At 42.5% G+C, this 22,489-nt stretch overlaps 1 protein-coding gene across 1 annotated transcript in view; it reads right to left on the minus strand.

The window, feature by feature from the left end:
• Positions 1–22,489, minus strand: part of ATP7B (ATPase copper transporting beta) — a 479,681-nt gene that overhangs the window by 455,368 nt on the left and 1,824 nt on the right. The window contains exon 2 of the mRNA XM_085621784.1: positions 10,042–10,146. Within this exon, the coding sequence (XP_085477910.1) occupies positions 10,042–10,140 (99 nt within the window). The 5' untranslated portion in view covers positions 10,141–10,146. The remainder of the gene's footprint in view (positions 1–10,041; positions 10,147–22,489) is intronic.

A 22,489-nucleotide genomic window follows, 5' to 3' on the forward strand; every position in this document is an offset into this window, starting at 1 on the left:
AGAATGTGAGGGAAAGTATGGGTTTTCAGTATTTTGAGGCATTATTTGTAGAGGCACTAAAAATAGTTAAGAGAGAGAGACGTCTACATAGGTGCCACATACCCTTTCCACGTCACTTTACTCAGCCTACTCATTTTCTCAGTCACTTTTTCTTAAGTTGTAACATTTTGTGGAAAAATCTATATTTAGTCACTGAAAAAAACAAAGTTTAAAGAGATGTTATAATTAGATTAGGTGCTAAAACCTTTAACTTTAAAAAGAAAAAACAAATCGCTGTGTGCAGTGGAGGTTGATGTTTGCGGAGGGTTGGGTCAAGGCCTTGCAGGAGAATAGGCACTGAGTCCAGTCCTGATGTGAAATGGATGCAGGGTCTGGTAGCAAGCCATGACTGAGATATCATGGGTGGTGTAATCAATGATATCATTTAACATTTCATGAGGGGTGCAAATTATAGTTAGTTCACTAAACTATAACTGGTGTATTTCAATGTTTATTTTTAAGTTAGTGCTGCCTCATATCAACACCTAACTATAATGTCACTTTAACTGTTGATTTTCAGGGATATATGTTATGCCAAGTTAACCACTGTTTTTCAGTGATGTGTGTGTGTGTGTGTGTGTCTGTGTCTGTGTGCGCGTGTGCGCACGCACGTGCGGGTGAATACAGAAGCCTGGAAGCAGGGCAGCAGAAGTTGGCTCGGGCAGGATAGCAGAAGTTGGCTTGGGTGACAGCTACATATAAGGTTGGAACTGTGGAGGTCAGACACTTTGATTTTTGTTTGCCATTATCTATCTTCCATCTCAAAAAGGATTAATGGGTCATGACATTGGTGGGAGATTAGCAGGACATGGCAAGCTGCAAATGTAGAACCAACAATGTACATACCAGGGTGATAACTTCCAGGCCCTGCCTGCCTCTTTCACCTGAGTTTGCGGCATTTCACAGGCACTGGGCTACAAGAAGACAAAGGAGAAGGCAGAACTGACAGACATAGAGGAATTTACTTGGGGGAACGAGTAAGAACTAACATTAAGACCACTATACAACTAACTGTTTAAAAGAAAGAGATCACCAACACAATCTGATGGGAAGGAATATCTCACCCAAACCAGAAAAAGTAAAAAGAGAAGTGGCAAGGTTGTAGCTCAACAAAGTGTATCCATAAATTACAGATGATCACTACAAAGAGGATAGTTGAAGTGGTCATTATACCTGAAGAGGATACCAAAGACGTTCTATACCTTCTCCATACTTCTCAATTTGACCCTGCAATACATACTGTCTTTGGGTGAAGGCACTTGCATTCCAGAGGAAGGTACTCTGAGAACAATCAAGGGTCTCCTACAATCCTCCATTACATAATACATAACCCCAAACAGCTTTATTATGGATTATACAACCCTTTTAACAGTTTTTTTATAAAGCGCAAACTCAACCCACAAGCATTGGAGCACTTCCCATTAGCACCAGTTACATAACACAATTTCACATTCATTTTTAGGCACAAGGAGATTAAGTGATTCGCCCAGAATCACAGGATGTTGAGATGCCCCCAAAACTTGAACATGGTTGCCCAGCTCCAAAGTTTGTAGCTCTAGCTGTAATGGCAAATCCTTTCTCCAACCCTTGTTCTGACAGAAAGTATCTTTAACTCCGAGGAACAATTATATGGTCAAATAAAGGGCAGGACATTAACCCCCAGTCTGGCAAATCTTTAAATACATGAGTTTGAAGCCACCCACATTTAAGCCTACACTAATCCCTACCATAAATACATTAAATTGTGGAAACTCTACATCAGTGCTAATTTTATCATCTGGCAGGGTATTGAGGAGAGCATGTCTGCCTTTATAGGCTGGCGCAATACCTGCCATCCACACCTTAGATTTGCCAGTTAATACAGTAAACGTAGCCTTCCCTTTTTAGATGTTCTTATTTACCCTCTAAATGGTGGCCTGGCAACAGAAGTTTGCAGAAAACACACTGACAAGAACTATTTACTTCGGTTTGACCATTGCCGCCCCAAGCACTTATAGAGAACCTTTCCACCAGACAATTCCTACTCATGCAAAAAACTACTCAAACTTACGTATATTCTCTAATCATGCAGACACACGTAGCAACCACCGGCAACAGTGCTCTGATCACGTGCAACTGATTAAAGGGGCTAAGAAGAGAGCGAAAAACAACAATCATCAGGCCCTTTAGGTCACTCATCCTAAACACCCCGTGGAAAGACTGGTTTGTGTTAGTACACTCCCAAGTTCCTTTAAAAAAAACATCAAAAAACTTATTATCAAGCATTGGCACATACTCAAGACCTGCACGTTTTCCTTATTGAAACCACTTTTTGCTTTCAAACACAGCCAGAATTTGAGAGACATTATTTGGCATCAAAGGTAAACCTTGCAAATTCGAAAGTATTAACTTGTACTTTAATTGAAATACAAAGGAGCCCCCGCATGTGAAATGATTCATGCCATTAGTTTTAAAAAATGTTTTCATTTTGTTTGAGACCAGTTGAGTATCATTATCGGAGACTAGAATATTGGGTAGCCCTTTCAAATTAAACACAAATTTTTAAAATTCCATAGTTATGTCGGTGATTATTTCCCTCAGAGAGTGACAGTATATCCATTTGGAGAAAGATTAAATAATGACAATAAAAAAACTATGCTAATCTGGCAGACATTTATTGAAGAGTTAGTATAACGACAGTCATGCTAAGTAATATACTTTTATATCTAGGTGTAAACATGGGTTCTGAAAATGCTTTTTTACCTGTATACATAGGAATCTACAATCTTCACCGTATGGATCGATATATATGGGGGTCATGGTTAAGAATAATGGATGTATAAGCGACATGGTCCTGTGCAAGTGAGGTGGGCATGATATAATTAGTTCAATATAGAGAGGTCATATTATAATAAATTAAAAAAGGAGATAAACAAGTTAATCAATAACTATTGTATCAATATTGCAGAAAAGATAGAACTAGAGACACTACATGTTGGTGATATCTACAACAAGACAAATATATTTCAACAGATGGTACGCAAAGCGTCCTTAAGTAAGTAATGAAGTATCATAGTGTTCCCACCTAGAAATAATGAGATAGTATGATTGATATATAAAATAGCGGCTCTACACAATGTTTTAATTGCCTTTCAGAAAAATAAACACGCTGGACTTATCCATGTACCATGAAATAACGGTGGAAACATTGGAGCAATACCTACTTTTAGCTAAAGGTACCCTTAAATATGTGATCATAAGAAAATATAGAGATCCATACCTCAATAGAGTAAATAATACAAGATCAGAACGATACACGGATAATATAATGGTGATATGTTATATATACTAAAAGCAATAGAACTGTGAGGTAGCAGACCATAATGAATAAGTCGTTCGGATAAGAATTTCAAATAAATTTGGAGTGATTTACTATATGAAATTAGCTAAGTATTCACTCTCATCTTATCTGTTCGCATCTTTGCAGTTGAAGTTATACGGTGCAAATATAAATTTAAATGTATAAAATAAAACATCGCCTTAGGGAGAGGGATATTGTCGTGTGGATTGGAGTGGCCTCAAATTGGAGTGTTCAGTTTTGGATATTCTAGACCTCGATATCATGAGCATCATTAGATTGTATATATGTAGTATAAGAATTTAGCTTTGGCATATTATTAGCTCAGGACGACAATTGTTAACTTTGTATAATTTTTGAATTTTTGTTTTAGAGCATTCACTGGTAAAAGAAAAACCTGAAGAAGGCATTTGCCGAAACGCGTTGGTGGTATTCCTTATATCACTGCCAGTGTTTTATTCACATTAGTTTGATTTTATTATAAATTGTGGTTTAGATTACAACATATGTGAAAAATACAAGTTGTTGCTATAATTGTCATCTCCGTATAATATTGTGACCGAATCAGTGTGACACAAATTGTAATGACAACTTATTCATGTATCAAAAAAAAGATTGTTTGAATTGAATCTGTACGAATAATCAATTATTCATGGATAAGTGAGATAAAATTATAAAAAGACTAATATAAAAAAGGAGAAAAATATATTTAAAAAAAAAATAAAATAATACAAATGATTACAATCAATTCATTTTGTGTGTTCTATTATATAGATGTCAGTCCAGAGCTATGCCATTCTGATACTAATGTAAAACAGCACTTCACCCGGTGCAACCATTCTTTTTCCAATATAGCTTAATTCCTTGATAGGGTTATCCGTAGATTCAGGGGCCCCGTGTGTTTTCAAAAAGACATTTAAAAGGACCCAGGAAATCAATAGCTACTTTATCTCATGGTTCAGTAAGCATCTCAACATTGACTAGTGGAGTTTTATTTGTGTGCCTGTGTTTGTAAGCGAGAACACCAAATGCCACACCGCTGTTAAACCTCTGAAGGTTTCCAAAACAAATGGATGTAAGAAGTATTGGCAAAGGGCTCCGTGAAGAAGGAGAACAGTGGGAACCGTCACCAACCAAGGTCTATTGAAATTCAGGCATCAAAGTAGGTGCCATGAAAAGTTGAAGGCATTAACTTGTATTTTAATTGAAACTCGACGGAGTCCCCTCTGTAGTGATCACAGCTGCTCCATATTTAGTCCTCTTCAACTGCTGTCTAACCGTGCCCCATAGACGACATTCAAAGATGACTTCAGTACGGCAAAAAGATGCACGAGCCGCACGCGCCAAAGACAAATCATTACCATAAGATTAGAACAATGCTGTCATAAGGTGAAAATTACTTAACAAACACTATAAACCTGATGATACAACCATGTCCTAGAGCATACACATTCCAAGAAGTCATAAACACTAACTCAAACCTGAGTATGGGGACTCCTAAAGGTGATAGGACATGACCTTTGTGGTTCGTATGCAGTTTGCAACCTTGCTGAACCCAGTACTCAGATTGATTTGGGCCTTAAGATGCCTTGGGAAGTACACTGTCTATTTAATTGTAACAGCAAATGCCTAATTTATACAATTGTCTGTCCCTTTAAGTTACGCCACATAGGGATGACTACTAGGAAAATATGTACGAGAATCATTGAAAACAGGAGCAACATCAGGTGTACACACTTCACCGCCAAACTGGATAACTAATTCATTCAGTTGAGGCAAACAGAGCAAGACTTTAGATGGATTGTCACTGATAAACCTAATTTCAACGCACTTCTCAGTGACAAATCCTATCTCCTTCTATGGCGGGAACAGCGCTGGATACAATGATTGCATGCAGACGTGTTGGATTGAATGATGAGGTACCCTGGTTTTCTTTGATGAAATCTATATGGTATATAATTATTTTTGGAAAGGCTATATTTATTAATAATATAGATGCTTATCATGACCTGACCATTGTTGATGTCCTATAGCACATTTGGATTAATAGGTCTCTTCCGTATTATTCTTCACCATATAAACCACATAATTGAACAACATATCAAATAAGTAATAATGTTACGGGACTTCCTTTACTCTCTACTCCTCAAACAAGGACCCCATTTCCTAAGTCGCCTCATGTTTGCACTTACACTGTATGCGGTTACGTGTCACGTCTAGACGTATCTATTCTTCGTTGACCGCATCTCGCTTAAACTCGTCCCAGTGATCCCCGCTGGCATCCCCTCTATCATGCAAGCTGCATTGATTTGAGGTAAATGTCAACAAAGTGAGAGAGTGCAGCCCACCGCTTCCATAGAATAGCGTTCCCACATCATCCACCACATTACAGCACTGTGCTAACCGTTTTCGACTCTTTGGCCTATGTCATCTCATTTAAGTGGGTCATACTATCCTCAGTAAGAGCAAGATTTGTTTTTTAATGATTAGGATCAGCCTCTCTCTTATCAGTGTAATTAATTTTATAGAACACAGGCCCATTAAACGTAAGATTCTCTGATGCTTTTTTTTATTTAAGTAGCTCTGAATTGATCTTTTCCATCTATAGGCATCATAGTAGTCTAGAGTTCATAACACATTCACTGAATATACTGTTTATCCTTGTATTTTACAAATCTTGGTCCAGACTACCCATAGAGCTGAGACATGAAACTCAATAATACTGGGTAAGAAATGTTTGTTTTACACTCCAAGAAATATGTGTGCCGGGTCCACGTCCTCTTTATCACAAGAGCTCTCTTACTGGTGTACTCCCACTTCAGCTGTACCAAAGAACTTGTGACATTGATATGCTCACTTACATTAAAGTAAATATTTCTTTCTTTCACTAAAGGTCACAAACCAAGTGGATCTGTAAATTTTACCATTGGTTGTAAAGCTATTTTTTATTTTCTCACAATTTATGAATATTTCTACCAGAGAAGGTTACACGGTACTGTTGAATGCCAGTACAACTCCTTTTAGGGTGCCCGATGGTCACAAACATGTTGACTTCTCTGAACGGGTTGAATTAACCCAACTCCTTTTTAAACTGCCTTTGGGGATACAATACAGTTCCTGATTTGTACAAATAGGTAGTTTGTTTAGGTAGATTTAATCCACATCTTTACAACCCCATCATACAACACCCACCACTGCTTTTCAGGAAGCACCCTACCTAGCAGCTTTCTTACAATGTCATTTGGAGTTAGGGACTTTGCTTCTGTCAGACTTTGCTTTCTTTCAATAACACAGTCACAGAACGGTGAAGGCAGACCAAAGTGGAGGTGTAAATGGTGAAATGTTGGTGGAAGCTTGGACTGGGTCACCACCTTCCTGGATTCAGCCACTTCTTCCACCTGACCCGTATTGTGCTGCTCTAGATAGGATAATGTCTGGATATAGAGGTGATGGGCAGTGTGGAGCGCATAAGCAAAAGAAACTGCATAGCAAGAAGAGGCTGCAAGAAATAAGTAGACGTTGGAGCCCCTAGAGATCATGTCAAAGCACTGAGGCCTCCTGGGAGCAACAGCTTGTGCACAAAGGCAACGTACTGGACGAACAAATTACGAATTCAAAAGCAATGGTATTACAAGGGGGTTAATGGAGTACCCACACGTCTTTGTTGCTTAAAAAATGCCACTGGATATCAATTTTTTCACAAAGAATATGGAAAATACAAACCCCGAAGTATCTTAATAGATGGCTACTAATTACACACCGAAGAGGATACTACGTTCAGCAAAGTACTCCTAAACATACCACTGGTTAGGAATACAATGACAGGGGTCATTTAGTTTTGTGGAGGTGGGTATGCCAACCTAGAATTTACACTGCATGGTTCAGGAAATAATTGCTAAGGAATGATTCACTATGACCTATAGTCCCTATTTCTGGAATGGAAGTGACGGTGCTTGCATTTAAACTCTTTGGAAATCATACACAAACTTATAATCCATAGCCCAAACATAGAACACAAAGCCCAAAAATCTACTGATTGCTAAGAAACGCTCAAAAGCATTCTTATTCAAAACTGAATCTAACACTTAATCAAGCTGAGGCATGGAGGTAAATGATGCCGCTCTATCCAACACTACGGTAGGGTTTGGAGAATGGGGTTGTATCCACAGTTGCTCCCACTGTTTTGCTATTATGTCTATTGTTTATGCATTCATTTTTAATGTTGTACTATACCAGAGCCCTGAGATGCCTACAAAACGGCAGACGAGCTCCATGACCAAGGGTCGGTAATATCTATATAGCCCAGTCCTTGGCTGTCCATTGGTAGCCTGGAAGAGCCAGATGCATAGCTCTAAAAAGTGAAAGGTCCACATATGAAAATTGAAAAAGGTATACATTAGGCAACAGTGAAAGGTCAGTGCTAATATAAAAGGAAGTGAGATTAAAAGTAAGCTTTCCATTTTATAGTGAGGCTCATAATGGTGATTTATTCTATTAGGGCATTAAATTCTTGGAGAAATAGTTTGATAAGTCTTGTAAGACTTCTAAAGTATCATTTTTCTAAGCCCGAGACTTCCCGCTTCTTTTTAATCCGTTTAGCAGGAGCCCTTGGTGAAGAGTTTGAAAACATCAAAGTCCTTCAAATCACATGTTCCTTCGAGTCAGGCACAAGGTTTCAAACTCATTTTAAAGACTTCACAGTCGCTCAATGTCTCTTGGTCTTTCACTAACTCGGTCTGTGCCAGCTTGTGACTATTTCTGTTTAACACACACTCCTAGACACACTAGTGTGGACTCTGTTCAGTCATTCTGCGACCTCGTTACGATCTCTTGGGTTGAGTTTACATATCTTCCCACATATCATGACATTTCAGCTCCTATTTTGTTTTAGTAGGTACAAGGCTACTTCTAAAAGCACCCCTTTCTGTCTGGAGAACAAAAGTATTCTGATAGCCACGTGCGAGGCATGAGTCGTGCCACCTTGGAACCCACAACACTTTTGTGACTGGCTTCCATTTTTATTGTGACATTGTGACTGAGCTGAGATGCTTCACTATGAAAATAATCTTTCCAACCCACACGAGGACTCATTCAACTACCTTTTCGGGAAAAAACAGAGTGACTCTTCTTGGGTCAGGGTGCTAACCTCCTTCCAGGATTGTTAAGAAAACTGGGCCTCATTTATGAAAAGTGTCACATTGCTGTGATAAAATAGTGATGCAACACTTTTCAGTACGCCCTAATTGGAACACCATGTATGCTCCGTATTTACTGTACGGCGCTCCATGTTGCAAGGATTGACAGGTATGTCAGGAATCCTGACGTATCTGTCGGTGCAAAAATGGCGCATTGCTGGAGTGTGTCTGGAAACAGACGCAATTCCAGTAATGTGTCATTTCACATGGTACAAGCCCCATGTGAAAAGGCCTGCATTACCCCTTATGCTTCAAGCAGGCGTAAGGATTTGAAGCAGTGAGGCAAAAAAGAGTCACAGTGAAATCTCATATATTTCACTGCGACATTTCTACGTGCTTTTCCGCACCGGAACACCCCCATACATTATACCTGAAGCAGGTATAATAAGGAGCAGGTGTTTACAAGGTGACGCATCTGCCTAGATGCACCAATTAGTAAATATGGCACATTTTATACGCTGCTGCAACGTGACACAAAGTGATGCAAAGGCAGAGTAAGAGCCTCATAAATAAGGCCCACTATTTCCAGTCCTGAACGTTCATGTGATCACCTCCTGCATTCAGGGTGATGTAATCTTGCTTGGCTTCCACTGAACTAATTAAACCAACACTGGAGACAGCTTCCTCAATGACCCAGATGGGGTGAGAAAAGATAAACATGAAAACATAAGAAACATATCTTTGCATCTTAAAAAAGAAAGGAAGTTATGAATGTATTTACATTTTCTCCTCAGTCCCACCCTGACACAATAATGATTTAAAGAGGCAAAGCTTAGTAGTGAGTGGCTCTAAAACGCTAGCATGTGCAAGCTTAGTTTATGAGCTTCTGAAAAGCTGACAAAAAAACACTTTTATCACACTATGAAACTCATTCCCATCCCCGAAATGGATTAACTCCTGTACTTTACAGGAGTACATTTCCAACCAATGGCGGACCTGATAAAGGGTATAAATCTCCACAAACAAGCTTGTTTGTGGGTGTTTCAAAACCTTCAATGGCTTTCCCACTCTGGAGCACCCAATACTAATCCCCGAGAGATTTAGTCACAAGAAAAAGGATTTGAGCAATTTTTTATGAACATAAAACAATGTTTTGTGAATCACAAAGGTGTATTTACACACCTGTAAAAGCGGCCATTTGAGGATGCAAGCACAGCGCTGATGCAGGAACAGCTGAGTTAGGCCCATGGCACTTTGCCAGAACGCACTGCCCTCAAACCCTTGCTGAGTTAAAAATGGAGACATGCAAACAGGCTTCTGTTTAGGACACAGCAGGTGGATCTTTAAACGCATTGGGTGAGCCCTGAAGAACAAGATTTTACTTCTTCCAATAAGTATGTAGTAGTCTTAAAGGTTTTACAAAATACCACAGAACAACTGATTCCTCACACAAAAGGGTGGCCCACTCTACTTTGAAAAGGGCAATGAGATCCTACAAACGGCAGTTATGGGAAGTCCAAGTTGACTTACTTGGTAGGCATGATAGACATTCTGGGCTGCCCGGCCACGAAGCACAGCCGGCGCAGAAAAGCTTTTTTCTTTGTTCTCGGACATCCTTTTCGGTAACATCTCTACCTGGTCAGAAGGAAAAATACAATGACATTGAAACCTTACCTGATTTGAACATACAATCCTGGGAAGAATTAGCACATGCCAAAATAATGTACATATGTTCTGGGCAAGGTATAGCAAACGACTGGGTGCAAAAAGTAGTCGCAAACTGCACACTTTCAAATCGCGACCATTCTTTAATTTTGTTATACAACCTATGCACTAACAGATTGTACTGCAAAATGTTCAGGGGCAGGGTGCTGTAAACAGCCAGTGTAAGAAGCATTATTTAGGAAGATTGCTATTTGACTGCAAGACCACCATCGCTCTGCTTGCACCCCAAAACAGGAAACTCTTTATTAAACAGCCTGTGTTACTATTTAGGAGAACATCGGGGAACTCAGGCAGCAGTCTCATGGAAAAAGGATTCAGCAATCAACACCTTTGAGTATTGGTAACTGATCAATGGCTTCTCATCCCGACTGGGGTTGCAAACTATTGATCCATACCATTGCAACTTGCAATTAGATTAGTACGCTCCATTTATGCCCCATCCTAATCGCCTTTAGGAATGGATTGTAAAACCCTTTTTAGAAATAAAGCTTCCTTTTATATACATTATACTTTTTTAAAGGAGAGGGACTTTCTGCCAACTTGTTTCATGCATTGGTCTGTTGTGTCTTTCTATTTATCTTCTGCCCACTACAGCATAAATCATGGGTCAATGGGTCAGCCCACGTTGGGCACCCATTCACTTCTGTGTGAGTGATGGCATTCAGCAAAAGTATAATGCCACCCCCACCAGTGCCATTGCTTGTGGGTCATTCTGTCATTCTATGTCATTGTGTGAAATTTAAAAACCCTATTTTTTACTTTTATATCTTTTTGAGGGCCTGGTAGCTCCTCAGATGCTGCTAACAGGCCCTTGCTGTCACTTTCTGTGCACTTCGTACCACACAAGCAAAATACATCTTTCCATGGGTTTTAATGCCCTTTGAAAGTTGCCAACTTGTTACTGCGCTGCAAGTGCCACCATATTTGAATGGGCATTAAAACCATTCAAAGATGCCTGCCCATACATGTGTATGTTTAGATGACCAACTTTGAGTTGTTTTTGCGAAAAGTTCTTACAAAAACTATTTTTAAAAGGCTGCATCTGTGTGCACGTAGAAGCGCCCATCTTCCAGTGGTGTTTATACCAATTTTCTTTTTTTTAAGTTGACATTTTTGTAGACGGCAGATCTACAGACTTTCCCAATGCTTGTTCTTGATGTTTGCAAATATGAACAGAAACATAGATGACTATCCTTTGCTCAGTGGGTACGTCTTCTTTTGCTTACAGCTCAAAGACAGCTAAACGAAATACACCAAACCCCAAAAAATCACCAACCTGAAGCAAGCACAACATGCTTTACGAACTTACAGTACTTTCAGTCAGCTGTACTTTTTTAGTCATTCACAGGCTTTGTTGCCTATGCGAATGTCCATGTTAAGTGGAAATACAGGTTTTTGGGCCAAATGAACGACCCTATTTTGCATACACAAATGGGTTTGCGACCCGTTTGTGCATGCAAAATACTATTGGGCCATGTACAAACCCTATTAAGCGAGTCACAATTTATTTGCAACTCGCTAAATAGGATTTGCGACTCGCTGTTAGGAAGGGGCGTTCCAAGGGTGTCCCATCCTAATAACACCTCGCTACCCTAAGTAAGAATGTTTTGCGACTGCAATTGCGGTCACAAAACACTCACAATTTACCACCCGCTTTAAGAGGGTGGTAAAGCACTCGCAAAAGACCCCTTCCCCTTTGTGAATGCAGGGGAAAATATTTTTTAGGGGCAGGCAGTGGTTCCAGGGACCACTACCCACCCTTAAAAAATGAAACGAAAACGTTTCATTTTTTTTTTCTTGAAATGCATCCCGTTTTCTTTTAAGAAAAACGGGCTGCATTAAAAAAATAAAAACTGCTTTACTTAAACGCAGTCCCAGACATGGAGGTCTGCTGAGCCCAGCAGGCCACCATACCTGGGAGGGCCAGCCATTCACAACGGGGTCGCAAATTGTGAGTGCCTCATAAATATTGATGAGGCATGCAATCTGCGACCCCACTGGGAAATCGCAGTGTCGCACACTGTTGTACATGGCATTTTGTGACTCGCAAATTGCGACTCGCGATTGAGCGCAATTTGTGAGTCGCAAAATGCCATGGTCGTACATCTGGCCCTTAGGATCCACCTTTTCCTTTTACCTCATGACTAATCCAATCTCTTTAAAATCGCTGACACTCTCTTGGGTAGACTGATGTAAATATTTAAGACAGACGCGTCAATGCTGTTCACATACCTGCCAACTTGAAGAACAATCTCACCGTGTGAGGAGGGGGCGGGGCCTCGTGATGAGATGGGTCTAAGAGTCACTTTTAAACCCCCCATCCCCCAAGGCCCTCCTCCCAAAAAAAGGAAAAAGCATGCTGAGGCTGGTGTTGATGTCCTGGGGTGTTTCCACGCCCCTTGAAGGGCGTCGGCAGTTCAAAGCCTTGGAAAACGAGCTGGAAAATCACTATTTGCAGTGGTTTTCTGCTCGTTTTCCCTGCCACTGTGTGATATCGGCTCCCTACCATGAGACCGTGTGATGGGAGCCGATATTGTGTGTATCGTGTGAGTTGGCAGGTATGTCCTCACAATATCTTATTCATATTTTCCACAGCCTCCTATGTCAGGTACGGTATTTGGAGGTACAGTGATAGCACTATGATCGATATCGGCACTGCAATCCCTCAGGTTTTGTCCTGGAGCAAGGTATCTTGTATCCGTTCCCCAGCACAGCTCACGCTTTCGGTATTGTGTCCCTGCCTGCGCTTGTCCCGCCTCCACGTCCAGGGGCATAGCTTTGTCAGTAAGACTCGGGGGCATTAGCTTCACATTTTCCGACAATCACGCTTGCATATCACGGTAATCATTATATGGGAAGCAGCACATCGGGGGGAGGCTTAAGGGTCAGTGGACAGGGAAAAGAGTATGAATTGTGTGGGGGTACTTAAAACACAGTATTTTGTAAGATAACCATGTTTTAAAATGTTCAAAACATAGAATAGTGCGAGTGTGTCTGTGTGTTTGTCTATTTGCAAACCCCAGTTCAAATCGTACAGACATCTTACCATACCCAACTGGAATCTCCTAAACCCAACTATTTATTAAATAATACATTTATTGGGGGGTGTAACGCCCCAAACACCCCCTCTGAAGCTACGCTCCTGTCCACGTCACTTGCAGATGCAGCAGATGAAGCCTCTGTCTCTGTACGCCAGAAGTGACTCAACGACCAGGCAGAAGACTAGGACACTACAGACTGACACCTGAGCAGGCCTTGCACTGCTGGTTTTGCTCATTGTAGGAAAGTAGGATCTGCTTTTATGGTTACCCACACTTTTTGCCAGGTGGTAAGATGTTATTGACTAGTCTGACTGTGATCCTGCTAATAAGGACCCCAGTATCTCTGCTCTCTCCCTTAAATGGTAATGACAAGTACTTAGGTACATCCCAGATTGGATACCCGGGTACTCTTATAACTCGCTAGTATATGGTACTAAGGTACCTAGGGCATAGGTACCCCAGAGGTCCCCTATGGGCTGAAGCATGCATTATGCCACCCATGGGAGACCATTCAAAATGGAAGTACAGGCCTGCCATTGCAGCCTGTGTAAGCTGGTGCTAGCACCACTTACTAAAGATATAGATTTCCTATATCTAGGGTCACTGCACTTAAAACCAATAAGTCACCCCTATAGCATGCCTTTGCAATCCTGAAGGCAGGGTGCTTGGTTCTAAGTGTGAGGGTGCCCCTGCATGAGCAAGACACCCCTACAGCCTACAGAGTCCGTTCTCCCGGGTTGTAAGTGAAGCAGCCATATACCATATAGAGGGGCACCACATAATTACGCGATGATCATCTCGAAACTAGCTGCAACGAATCCTATCATGTTTGGTGTCAAACATGTTGGAATCATACCCCCACACCATTAACAGTGTGGGAGGTATGATTCCAAGCACTGGAAGAGCCCTCCATTAGGCTCTCCGTGTTCCCCGTGCCAGCCTTCTAGACCCAGACAGCACAAAATGGTTGCTGCCGACCAGAGACATGATTCTGCCTTCCTGCTGCTGAGCCAAGCTCGAACAGGGGAAGGCAGAACAATAGGCATCCTGTCACAGGGAGGTGTGACAACCTTCCAGACAGGATTTAGTGTATTGGTACCAGGTGGGTGCACTTGCCAGCGCCACCAAGTCTGCCTAAGGGCCACATCTGGTGCCTCCTTGCATAGTCCAGTTCAAACCAGCTTGGGGAGTCGTTGGCTCCAGCTCTGGTGCAAAACTGGACAATGGACATGGGAGTAACCTCCCCCCTGTCCAGACCCTCCTCTGGGAGGGCCTCCTGAACCGTCCCAACCCTTTCCTTAGGGTACCTGTGGGTGGGTCCCCAGATTTGTTGTGGGACAAGATTCAGATCAGACACCACTTTTTCTTCCACCATCTGGGCACTCTGGACTTCGCTGGACATTGTTGAGCTCGACTTCGTCTCCCTTCCAGTCTGCAGCATCGTCTGTGCCTGTGCACCATACAGGAACCTTCCAAAACCTGTGGGCATCAAAAACACCTGAAGTAATCTCCCTTGAAGTAAAGGAGTCACTTCCCTGCATTTCTAGGCACCCCAACTAAATTGACCGGTCTGCTGATCTTGAGCTCCTCCGGACTCTGAAAGGTTCTGTAACACAGGTGGTGGTTCTCCACAGCTCTCGAGGCCTGCCCTGTCCTCTCACCAAGTTTGAGGCCAATATCCCTCGTGGGAGCCGCAGGGACAGAACCCCTGAGCATTGCGTCAACTTGCAGTTGCAAAGACTTGTTGGCTTCCTTCCACCAACATCTCTGGGCTTCAAGTAGCCCCATCCTCGAGCACCTCGGGTGTCCAAAGTTTTCATCAACTTCGCATTGTTTGCACCGTGGCCTGCATCTTTTGATAAGCTGCTCGAGGTCCTCTTGAGACTCCAGTGCCTCCAGCCTGTGGGTCCTGTTGAGGGTCATCTTTGCTTCTTTTGGGCTCCCCTGATTGCTCGGGCCTGCCCTGACTCTCCTGCTTGTGGTGAGTCCCCTGGACCTTGCTGGTCCCGACATTGCACCTTCTTTGTCTTCTGCGTTGGTTGCATTTACCAAGGCTTGTTGGTGCTCCCGCTGGACACACAGCCCTCAGCACTCGACATCCAACGTGGGACAGCTCGTGCATGGCTCCTGGTCTTCCTCAGCATCACCTGGTCCTCACAGCTGCAGAGTCAAGGTCCTCGTCAACTCTCCTGCAACTCCCGACATTGGTGGGCATTCGTCTTCCAGATCTCCTGGTCACTCCTGAGTGACATAGACTCAGTCTCCTTTGCTTGCAGGTACCTCTCAACTAAAATTCAACCTTCGGATTCCACCAGACACTTTCTCCTTCTTCAGCAGTGGCACTTTCCTGAAGTCCTCCATTGGGTTTGACGGTTGTTTCCGCCACCACTTCACACCTAAGCACCTGGCTTCCCTGGTGTAGGAAACGTGGGTTCTAGGGTATCCACGGGTTGGGTGGCTCTCCAACCTTCTGTCTTCCACAGGGTTTCTTCGGGGTCCACTGGGAAGGGACCTTAATCTTTATAATTCCAACCGCGACTTACACGTTGATTTGTACGGCGCATGCTCTCCGTGGGGTTCCTAGTCACTTACCTTGGGTGGTTCCTTGGGTCCTCAGCACTTCTACATTCTCTCGACATTGTCTTGACCTGAGTCGTGGTTCTTATTCCACTTTCTTAGTATATAGTTTGGTCCCCCCTGGGGTCCACTGTGTATTTCGTGCTATTTACTATTTCTATGCAAAGTATTGTGTGCATTGTGTATATCTCGAAGTAGGAGATATTTGTATGTATTAGAGAGTATTATATAATAAATACATATTTTTATAAATACCTTGTGTGCTTCTTTTTCACTTAATCTATACTATAAGATTGTGTTCTGGTAAAACAAGCTGCTTTACACTCCTTCTGGACTAAGCCTGCAGGCTGCTCTCCACAGCTACCACTTAGAGAGCTTTCTAATGTTGTACATCAACCACACTAACAGCATACACAACAGGGACTTTAACCTCCTACGTGACGCAAACACCAGGAAAATCACCACCCTACACTCTATGACTTCGTAATTTCCATCAAAATCACACAGCACAACTACAAACCTACATGTAGGGGAGGCAACATCTTCACCTGATAATCACTTCCATGCTAGGTAAAGAATAAAACTCACCAACAAAACTGGCCTGAACAGGCCAGTTTGACATTCTGCTCTTCGTGTATTCCACACTGACTAACCATCAATACCGGTCAAACCTGTAAAACTGTAGTATGTGCCTCTAAACATACTCCAATGACATTCTCAAACAAACATTCTCAAACAATAGCTACTTACTACATCATGCCACCTGCAACAAATTCCAAATGCTTTCAACACCACAGAAAAGATTATGTTGAAAAAATATGCCCCAAAGAAACAGAAATCAAAAAAAATCAAAAACTTCCACTACCAGGTTAATCTGATAACTCCCTAAGAGCAAACTTAGGGCATCATTAGGATGCCGTCCTGATGTAAAAAGGGACCGCCCGCCATAAGTGCGGTGGTCCCGTGGGTGTGATTTGGATGCGCTCGCCACACTGGCGGGCACATCCTGCATTTTTAACATTGTGGCGGGTGGTGCTTTCAGCATCACCCGCCGCAATGCCAAAAATGCATGTCATGCATATGCATGCACAACGTGGCAGGCACCGTGCGGTGCCTGCCATGTTGTGCATGCACATGCAGGGGGGTACTGTAGGTACCCCCCATGTTCCCCCCCAACATCCTGGGGGCCCGCAACAGGCCCCCAACTTCAAGATCCGCATGCGCTGCCACAGAAAGGCTGCCCCACGCCTGCATCCTGATATGGATGGCGGTGTCTAGCAGACACCGCCACCATAGTAAACCCTTTTCCGCCCGGTCGACAAGTCAACCGGGCGGAAAAGCGGCGGACGGTCTTCCCATCCGCCGTGGTCCCCCCGCCATACTAATATGGCGTGGGGGAAATGGGTGGCGGGCGGGGAAGGATATAGGGCAGATCGCCACCGCCATGCGGGCGGTGGCGATCCGCCCTACATCCTAATGGACCCCTTACTATTCACAAACAAGAACAGACGGAACAAAAAAAATCTCAGTATGATCCTACAGTACTGAAAAGACAATGTTACTCATGCAAGAATCTCATCAAAGCTTCCAAAACTGCATACTACACATCTATCTCCAAAGAATTCTCAACTAGAAGCAAAGTTATTTTCAATGCACAAGGACTGCGATGACGTAGTCCAAGAAATATATCCAACATTTACTAAGGTTAATAAAATACATATAAACTGAGGTCCCGGAGACCATGCTACTAATCAAAGATAACAATGCTGTTCTAAATTGGATATAAATTGCGAAAGGAAAAGGTTTAGACCTTGATTCAGAGTTTGTGTTTTCTGAGCCCTACACAAACCCCTATCTGGGCAGGGGTTGGAATTATGAGTTGGGTGTTGTTTACTGCAACCTGTAAGTACTGATGTAGTAAATACCTCACCCTTTATTAAATTTCAGCATGTCAAATCTGCTGGAATTTGATTGGGGAAAACAGAATAGTATTTATCGTAATGTGGATTTTGGTGCGGTAAGCACCAAAATCCATGTTATTCGCCAAGAATTTGGATTAGGTCCTCTTTATTGAAAGCAATAAGTTCTGAACCCCATTGATGTTGGATTTTATCAGGTGTGATATATAGCACCTATTTCTCCAACGAACTCGGAATAAGGGCTTTATTTTAAAATGATCTGTAAATTATAAACCCAAAGTCTACGAAATATATGGTAATGTAAGATATGAAAAATTATGCAAAGAGAATTAAAGTATTCTAGATTATAAATACACTCAAAGTCTAGTTAGGCACATTCTGTATGCAACTTTGTAAAATGTAGCTTGAAAGGCATACACTAGTGAGATATACAGTGCTTGGTAGCCCTCATGGAATACTCCTGCCCTGCATAAAACCACAATAAAGAAATAATGATATCAGTTAGTGGGTTCTAAACACAAAAAGGCCATTAAAAAAGCAACCCAAATCTAATTCTGCAATTCACAGCAGTCATCCTCAGAAATAATTTCTCATAAATTGAACAATGCAAGTGGCTAAAAGGAATCTAAAATTAAGAAGTCAATGTTCAATATTTTAATGGATTCCATAACAGCAACCCATCTCTCTTTGGCCAGAGTAAATATAAGCATTTGAGGAATCAGTGGGCATTAACCTAAAATTAAATGGTGGTTCCAATGATATTGTTATCAGACAATCCCCAAAAGTACACCCCTTTTCCATCTGCTCTAGTCTCTTAAATGGAATGAACAATTTCTTATAAAAAAGGTCGACCCACCCAGGTTTCAAGAAAGATACTAAACTTAACATTCTTCATCATCCATTTTGCCAATCACACCCAAGGGCCTCTGCAGGGTATATACCGGTGTGGCCATAAGGTGCTACTAATTTTAGAAACTCTGGGGAGCATGGGTGTCATGAACCCTCTGCTTTAATGGCTAACGCTGGGGTGGTATCGTTTACGATACTCTGGCATCTGCAACTTGGCAGATAAAAGCTCATAATTAACATTAAAAGGAAAAAAGCAAGATGGTTTAATGGAAAAGGTAAAGAAGGCTATGCATGTGTGCGTGATAGGATGGATAGATGAGTGGGTGAAAGGATGAGTGGATGAATGGATGACAGATGAGTGAGTGAAAGGATGGATGGATGAGAGGTGAAAGGATGGATGGATGAGTGGGTGAAGGGATGGGTGGGTAAAAGGATGGATGGGTAAAAGGACGGATTGATGGGTGGGTGAAAGGATGGAGTGATGAGTGAGCAAAACAATGAGTGGGTAAAAAGATGGCTGTCTGGGTGAAAGGATGGATGGGTGAAAGGATGGATGGATGGATAAATGAGTGAGTGAAAGGATGAGTGGATGTGCAGGTAAAATTATAGGTGGATGAGTGGGTGACAGAATGCACAGATGGGTGGATGAAAGGATGGCAGAGAAAAGGGAAACCTTAGAGGATCGATGGATGGGTGAGTGACTGAAAGGATGGCAGAGTAAATGGAAATCTGAGTGGTTGGGTGAGTGGGTGAATGGATGGCAGAGCAAATGGAAGTCTGAGGATGGGTGGATGGGTGGGTGAAAGGAGACTAGAATAAATGGAAGCCTGAAAGGATGGATGAGATGGTGAAAGGATGGCAGAATAAATGGAAATCTGAGAGAATGGAAAGATGAGTGGGTGAAAGGATGGCAGAGTAAATGGAAATCTTAGATTATGGATAGATGGCATAGTAAATAGAAATCTGAGAGGATGGATGGATGAATGTACAAAATGATCAAGTGATGGATTCAAGACTTTATTGAAGGATAGGTAAGTCACATGATTGATGGAAGGGTTTGCATAGATGATGGATGGGTGAATGTATGCATGAAAGGGCCAATAGATGGATGTAATAGTGAAAGAGTGAATCATGGATGAAAGAATGAATCAATGACAGAATATAAACGTGAAATGGTGGATATCAGCAGGTGGATGGAAGGGTGAAAAGATGGCTGGACAGATGCTTGGATACAAAAGACAAGAGTGCTCTTCTCTGGAAGTTCAGGCTCTCCTGCTTTGCTTGCTTAGTGTCATTAGAGCTTCAGTTCAAAGTAGAGGGTATTTTCATTTTCTAGCAGCTCCCTTGGTGGGGAGGAAGGTGAACCTAAGTTTGGTCACAATTGGGAAGCAGCTGAGCTGGGGATGAGATGAGTGTGGGTGGAGCTGGCATGCCACCAAGCCTGCATCGGACATCAAGGCACCGACGGCTCCCTGACTGATCCGAACTATGCGGACCCCTAAACTGACTAACTCCCTCGCCGGCCGCTTTCTTCATTTGGTACGTGCTTAGGCTCGGTTGCTCCCCGTGACCATTGGAATTGAAGATTCCCAGATCTACTGGCGAACACCCATGCCTACCGGGGTGTTCTTCTCCGCCTCACCCGGAACGCACCAAGACTCACTTGATCTTCAGACCTCCAGCGTACCCGCAGCACGCTGCCACCAACGCAATATTCTGCTGCTTCCCGCTGTTTCAGCATACTCTCCTTGCCCATCGTGGCAACACCACTACCCGGTTCCCCGCAATTCTACTCGCTCACACTTTCCGTCCTGATGATGATCTCGATTTATTGAGATCGAAACGCAGTTGACCTTTTTCCAACTACAGCTCCTCCATTGTATTAATTTAATTGGAGTTTTGTTGTCAATGCGATGTAATGTTTTTATGTCACCAACCCCTCACTTCATGCACTTTCACTATAATTGTGTGAGCACTAGAACTATCACAAAGTGATATTCCATTTATGCTGTCAATAAATGTGATGTCATACCAACCTTGTGTCCCGGCATATACTGTGCAACAAGTCCTCTGAGGACTCTCTCCATGTCTCTCTTGACTAATGCTCGTTTAAATAATAGTAGCACAGGCTACCAGAGGACCGGAGTGGCCTCGTTTGTACCATCGTTCTTTATATAATATAGATTACCCCATGTCCAAGTACTGGGGTCCCCTTGTTCTTGAAAAGATATGCCACCATGCAAGTTACTCACTAGGAACAATTCACACCTACATGTAACACACACACTATGTGTGTCTTTGCCAATTAGTTTAAGCAGCATACCATGGTTCTATGCCTATCTCCTCACCAAGGGCATGATTTAGAGGTCAATGGAGGGTAATTCTGCCACAAAGGTGTCATTGGAGTGTCGTAGAATAGAGTGTCGTAGAGTAGAGTGGCACAGAGTAAAGTGTCATAGAATAGAGTGGCATAGAGTAGAGTGGCTTAGGGTAAAGTGTCTCAGAGTAGTGAGGAGTAGAGTGGAGTGGAGTAGAGTAGAAGAGAGTGGAGTGCATAGAGTGGAAGAGCTAGGGTGGAGGGGAATACAGTGGAGGGGATCAGAGTGGAGTCGGATTTCATAGAGTGGAGTGGAACAGAGTGTCATAGAGTGGAGTAGTGTAGATGTGAGTAGTGGAGTAGAGTGGAGTAGTGTGTTGTGGAGTGTAATAGAGTGGAGTAGAGCACAGTGAAGTGGTGTATAGTGAAGTGGCCTAGAGTGGAGTGCCATTGAGTGGACTCCCACAGAGTGGAGTGCCGTGGTGTGGCCTAGAGTGGTGTAGAGTAGCCTAGAGTGGAGTAGAGTGTCATAGAGTGAAGTGGCGTAGAGCAGAGTAGAATGTTGTATAGTAGTGTGTCGTAGAGTGGAGTGGGCTAGAGTGGAGTGTAAAGTGGAGTAGCGTAGAGAGGAGTGCCATCCAGTGGAGTGTCGCAAAGTGGAGTGCCGTAGAGTGGAGTGGAATAGAGTGGAGAGGCGTAGAGTGGGGGGGCATACAGTGGAATACAGTTGAGTAGAGTGCCGTAGAGTGGGGTATGCATGGTGTGGTAGTGGACTTCCAATTACAGACAACACATTTACAACTGAAATGACCATTATATTTCCACAGACATATAGTTTTACTGATAAAACTATGCAGCACACAAAGGATAATGTGGGGCAATGGCATCACCTACCATAGTGATTTGTTTCGATCGTTTTCAAATATTTGTTTTCACCACACTTCAGAATTACAAAAAAGGTGCTTTATTGGTACTTTCCTAATTCTGATATATTCTGAAATATTTATGCATTTAATTTACAGACATTTAAATGTTGTGTGCTAGAAAAAAGCTTTTCCTTTCACTCACCCAAATTGTCCTATAAGTCCTCTTACTTTGAGGTCAGAGCAAGAAAAGTAAACATCAAGCTCCTCGGAATACAGAGCCTGACTGACACTTTACCTCTGTGTTTGAATGAACAGCAAATGTGACAAGACGCGAAGAAAATGTATAGGCCTGTTTACAGAAAGCGAGCACTCGTGGAAGAATACTGCAAACAGGCTATACTCCATGGTTTGGACTAATTCATGCTAGACAGCCTCAAACAAATAAAGCCAGCAAATATGAGTTACAAACCACAAAGCCAATGGTAAGCAATGGGCGGAATGCATTCTTGCGTCAGCTTTCAGAATGTCCCCAAGACGTCAAAAGTAAACAATATAGCTGCACTGTCTGGTAGGCTTCAACCTAACAAGACAAAAGTCTGACTCTTGGTACAACTTTATAGAGGAAAATAGGGAGTGTGCAATGACCTTTAATATGGTTATTCATGCTTCCCAGCTATGCCAATT

The sequence above is a fragment of the Triturus cristatus genome, chromosome 8 (genome assembly GCF_964204655.1).
Source record: "Triturus cristatus chromosome 8, aTriCri1.1, whole genome shotgun sequence".
NCBI lineage: Eukaryota > Metazoa > Chordata > Amphibia > Caudata > Salamandridae > Triturus > Triturus cristatus.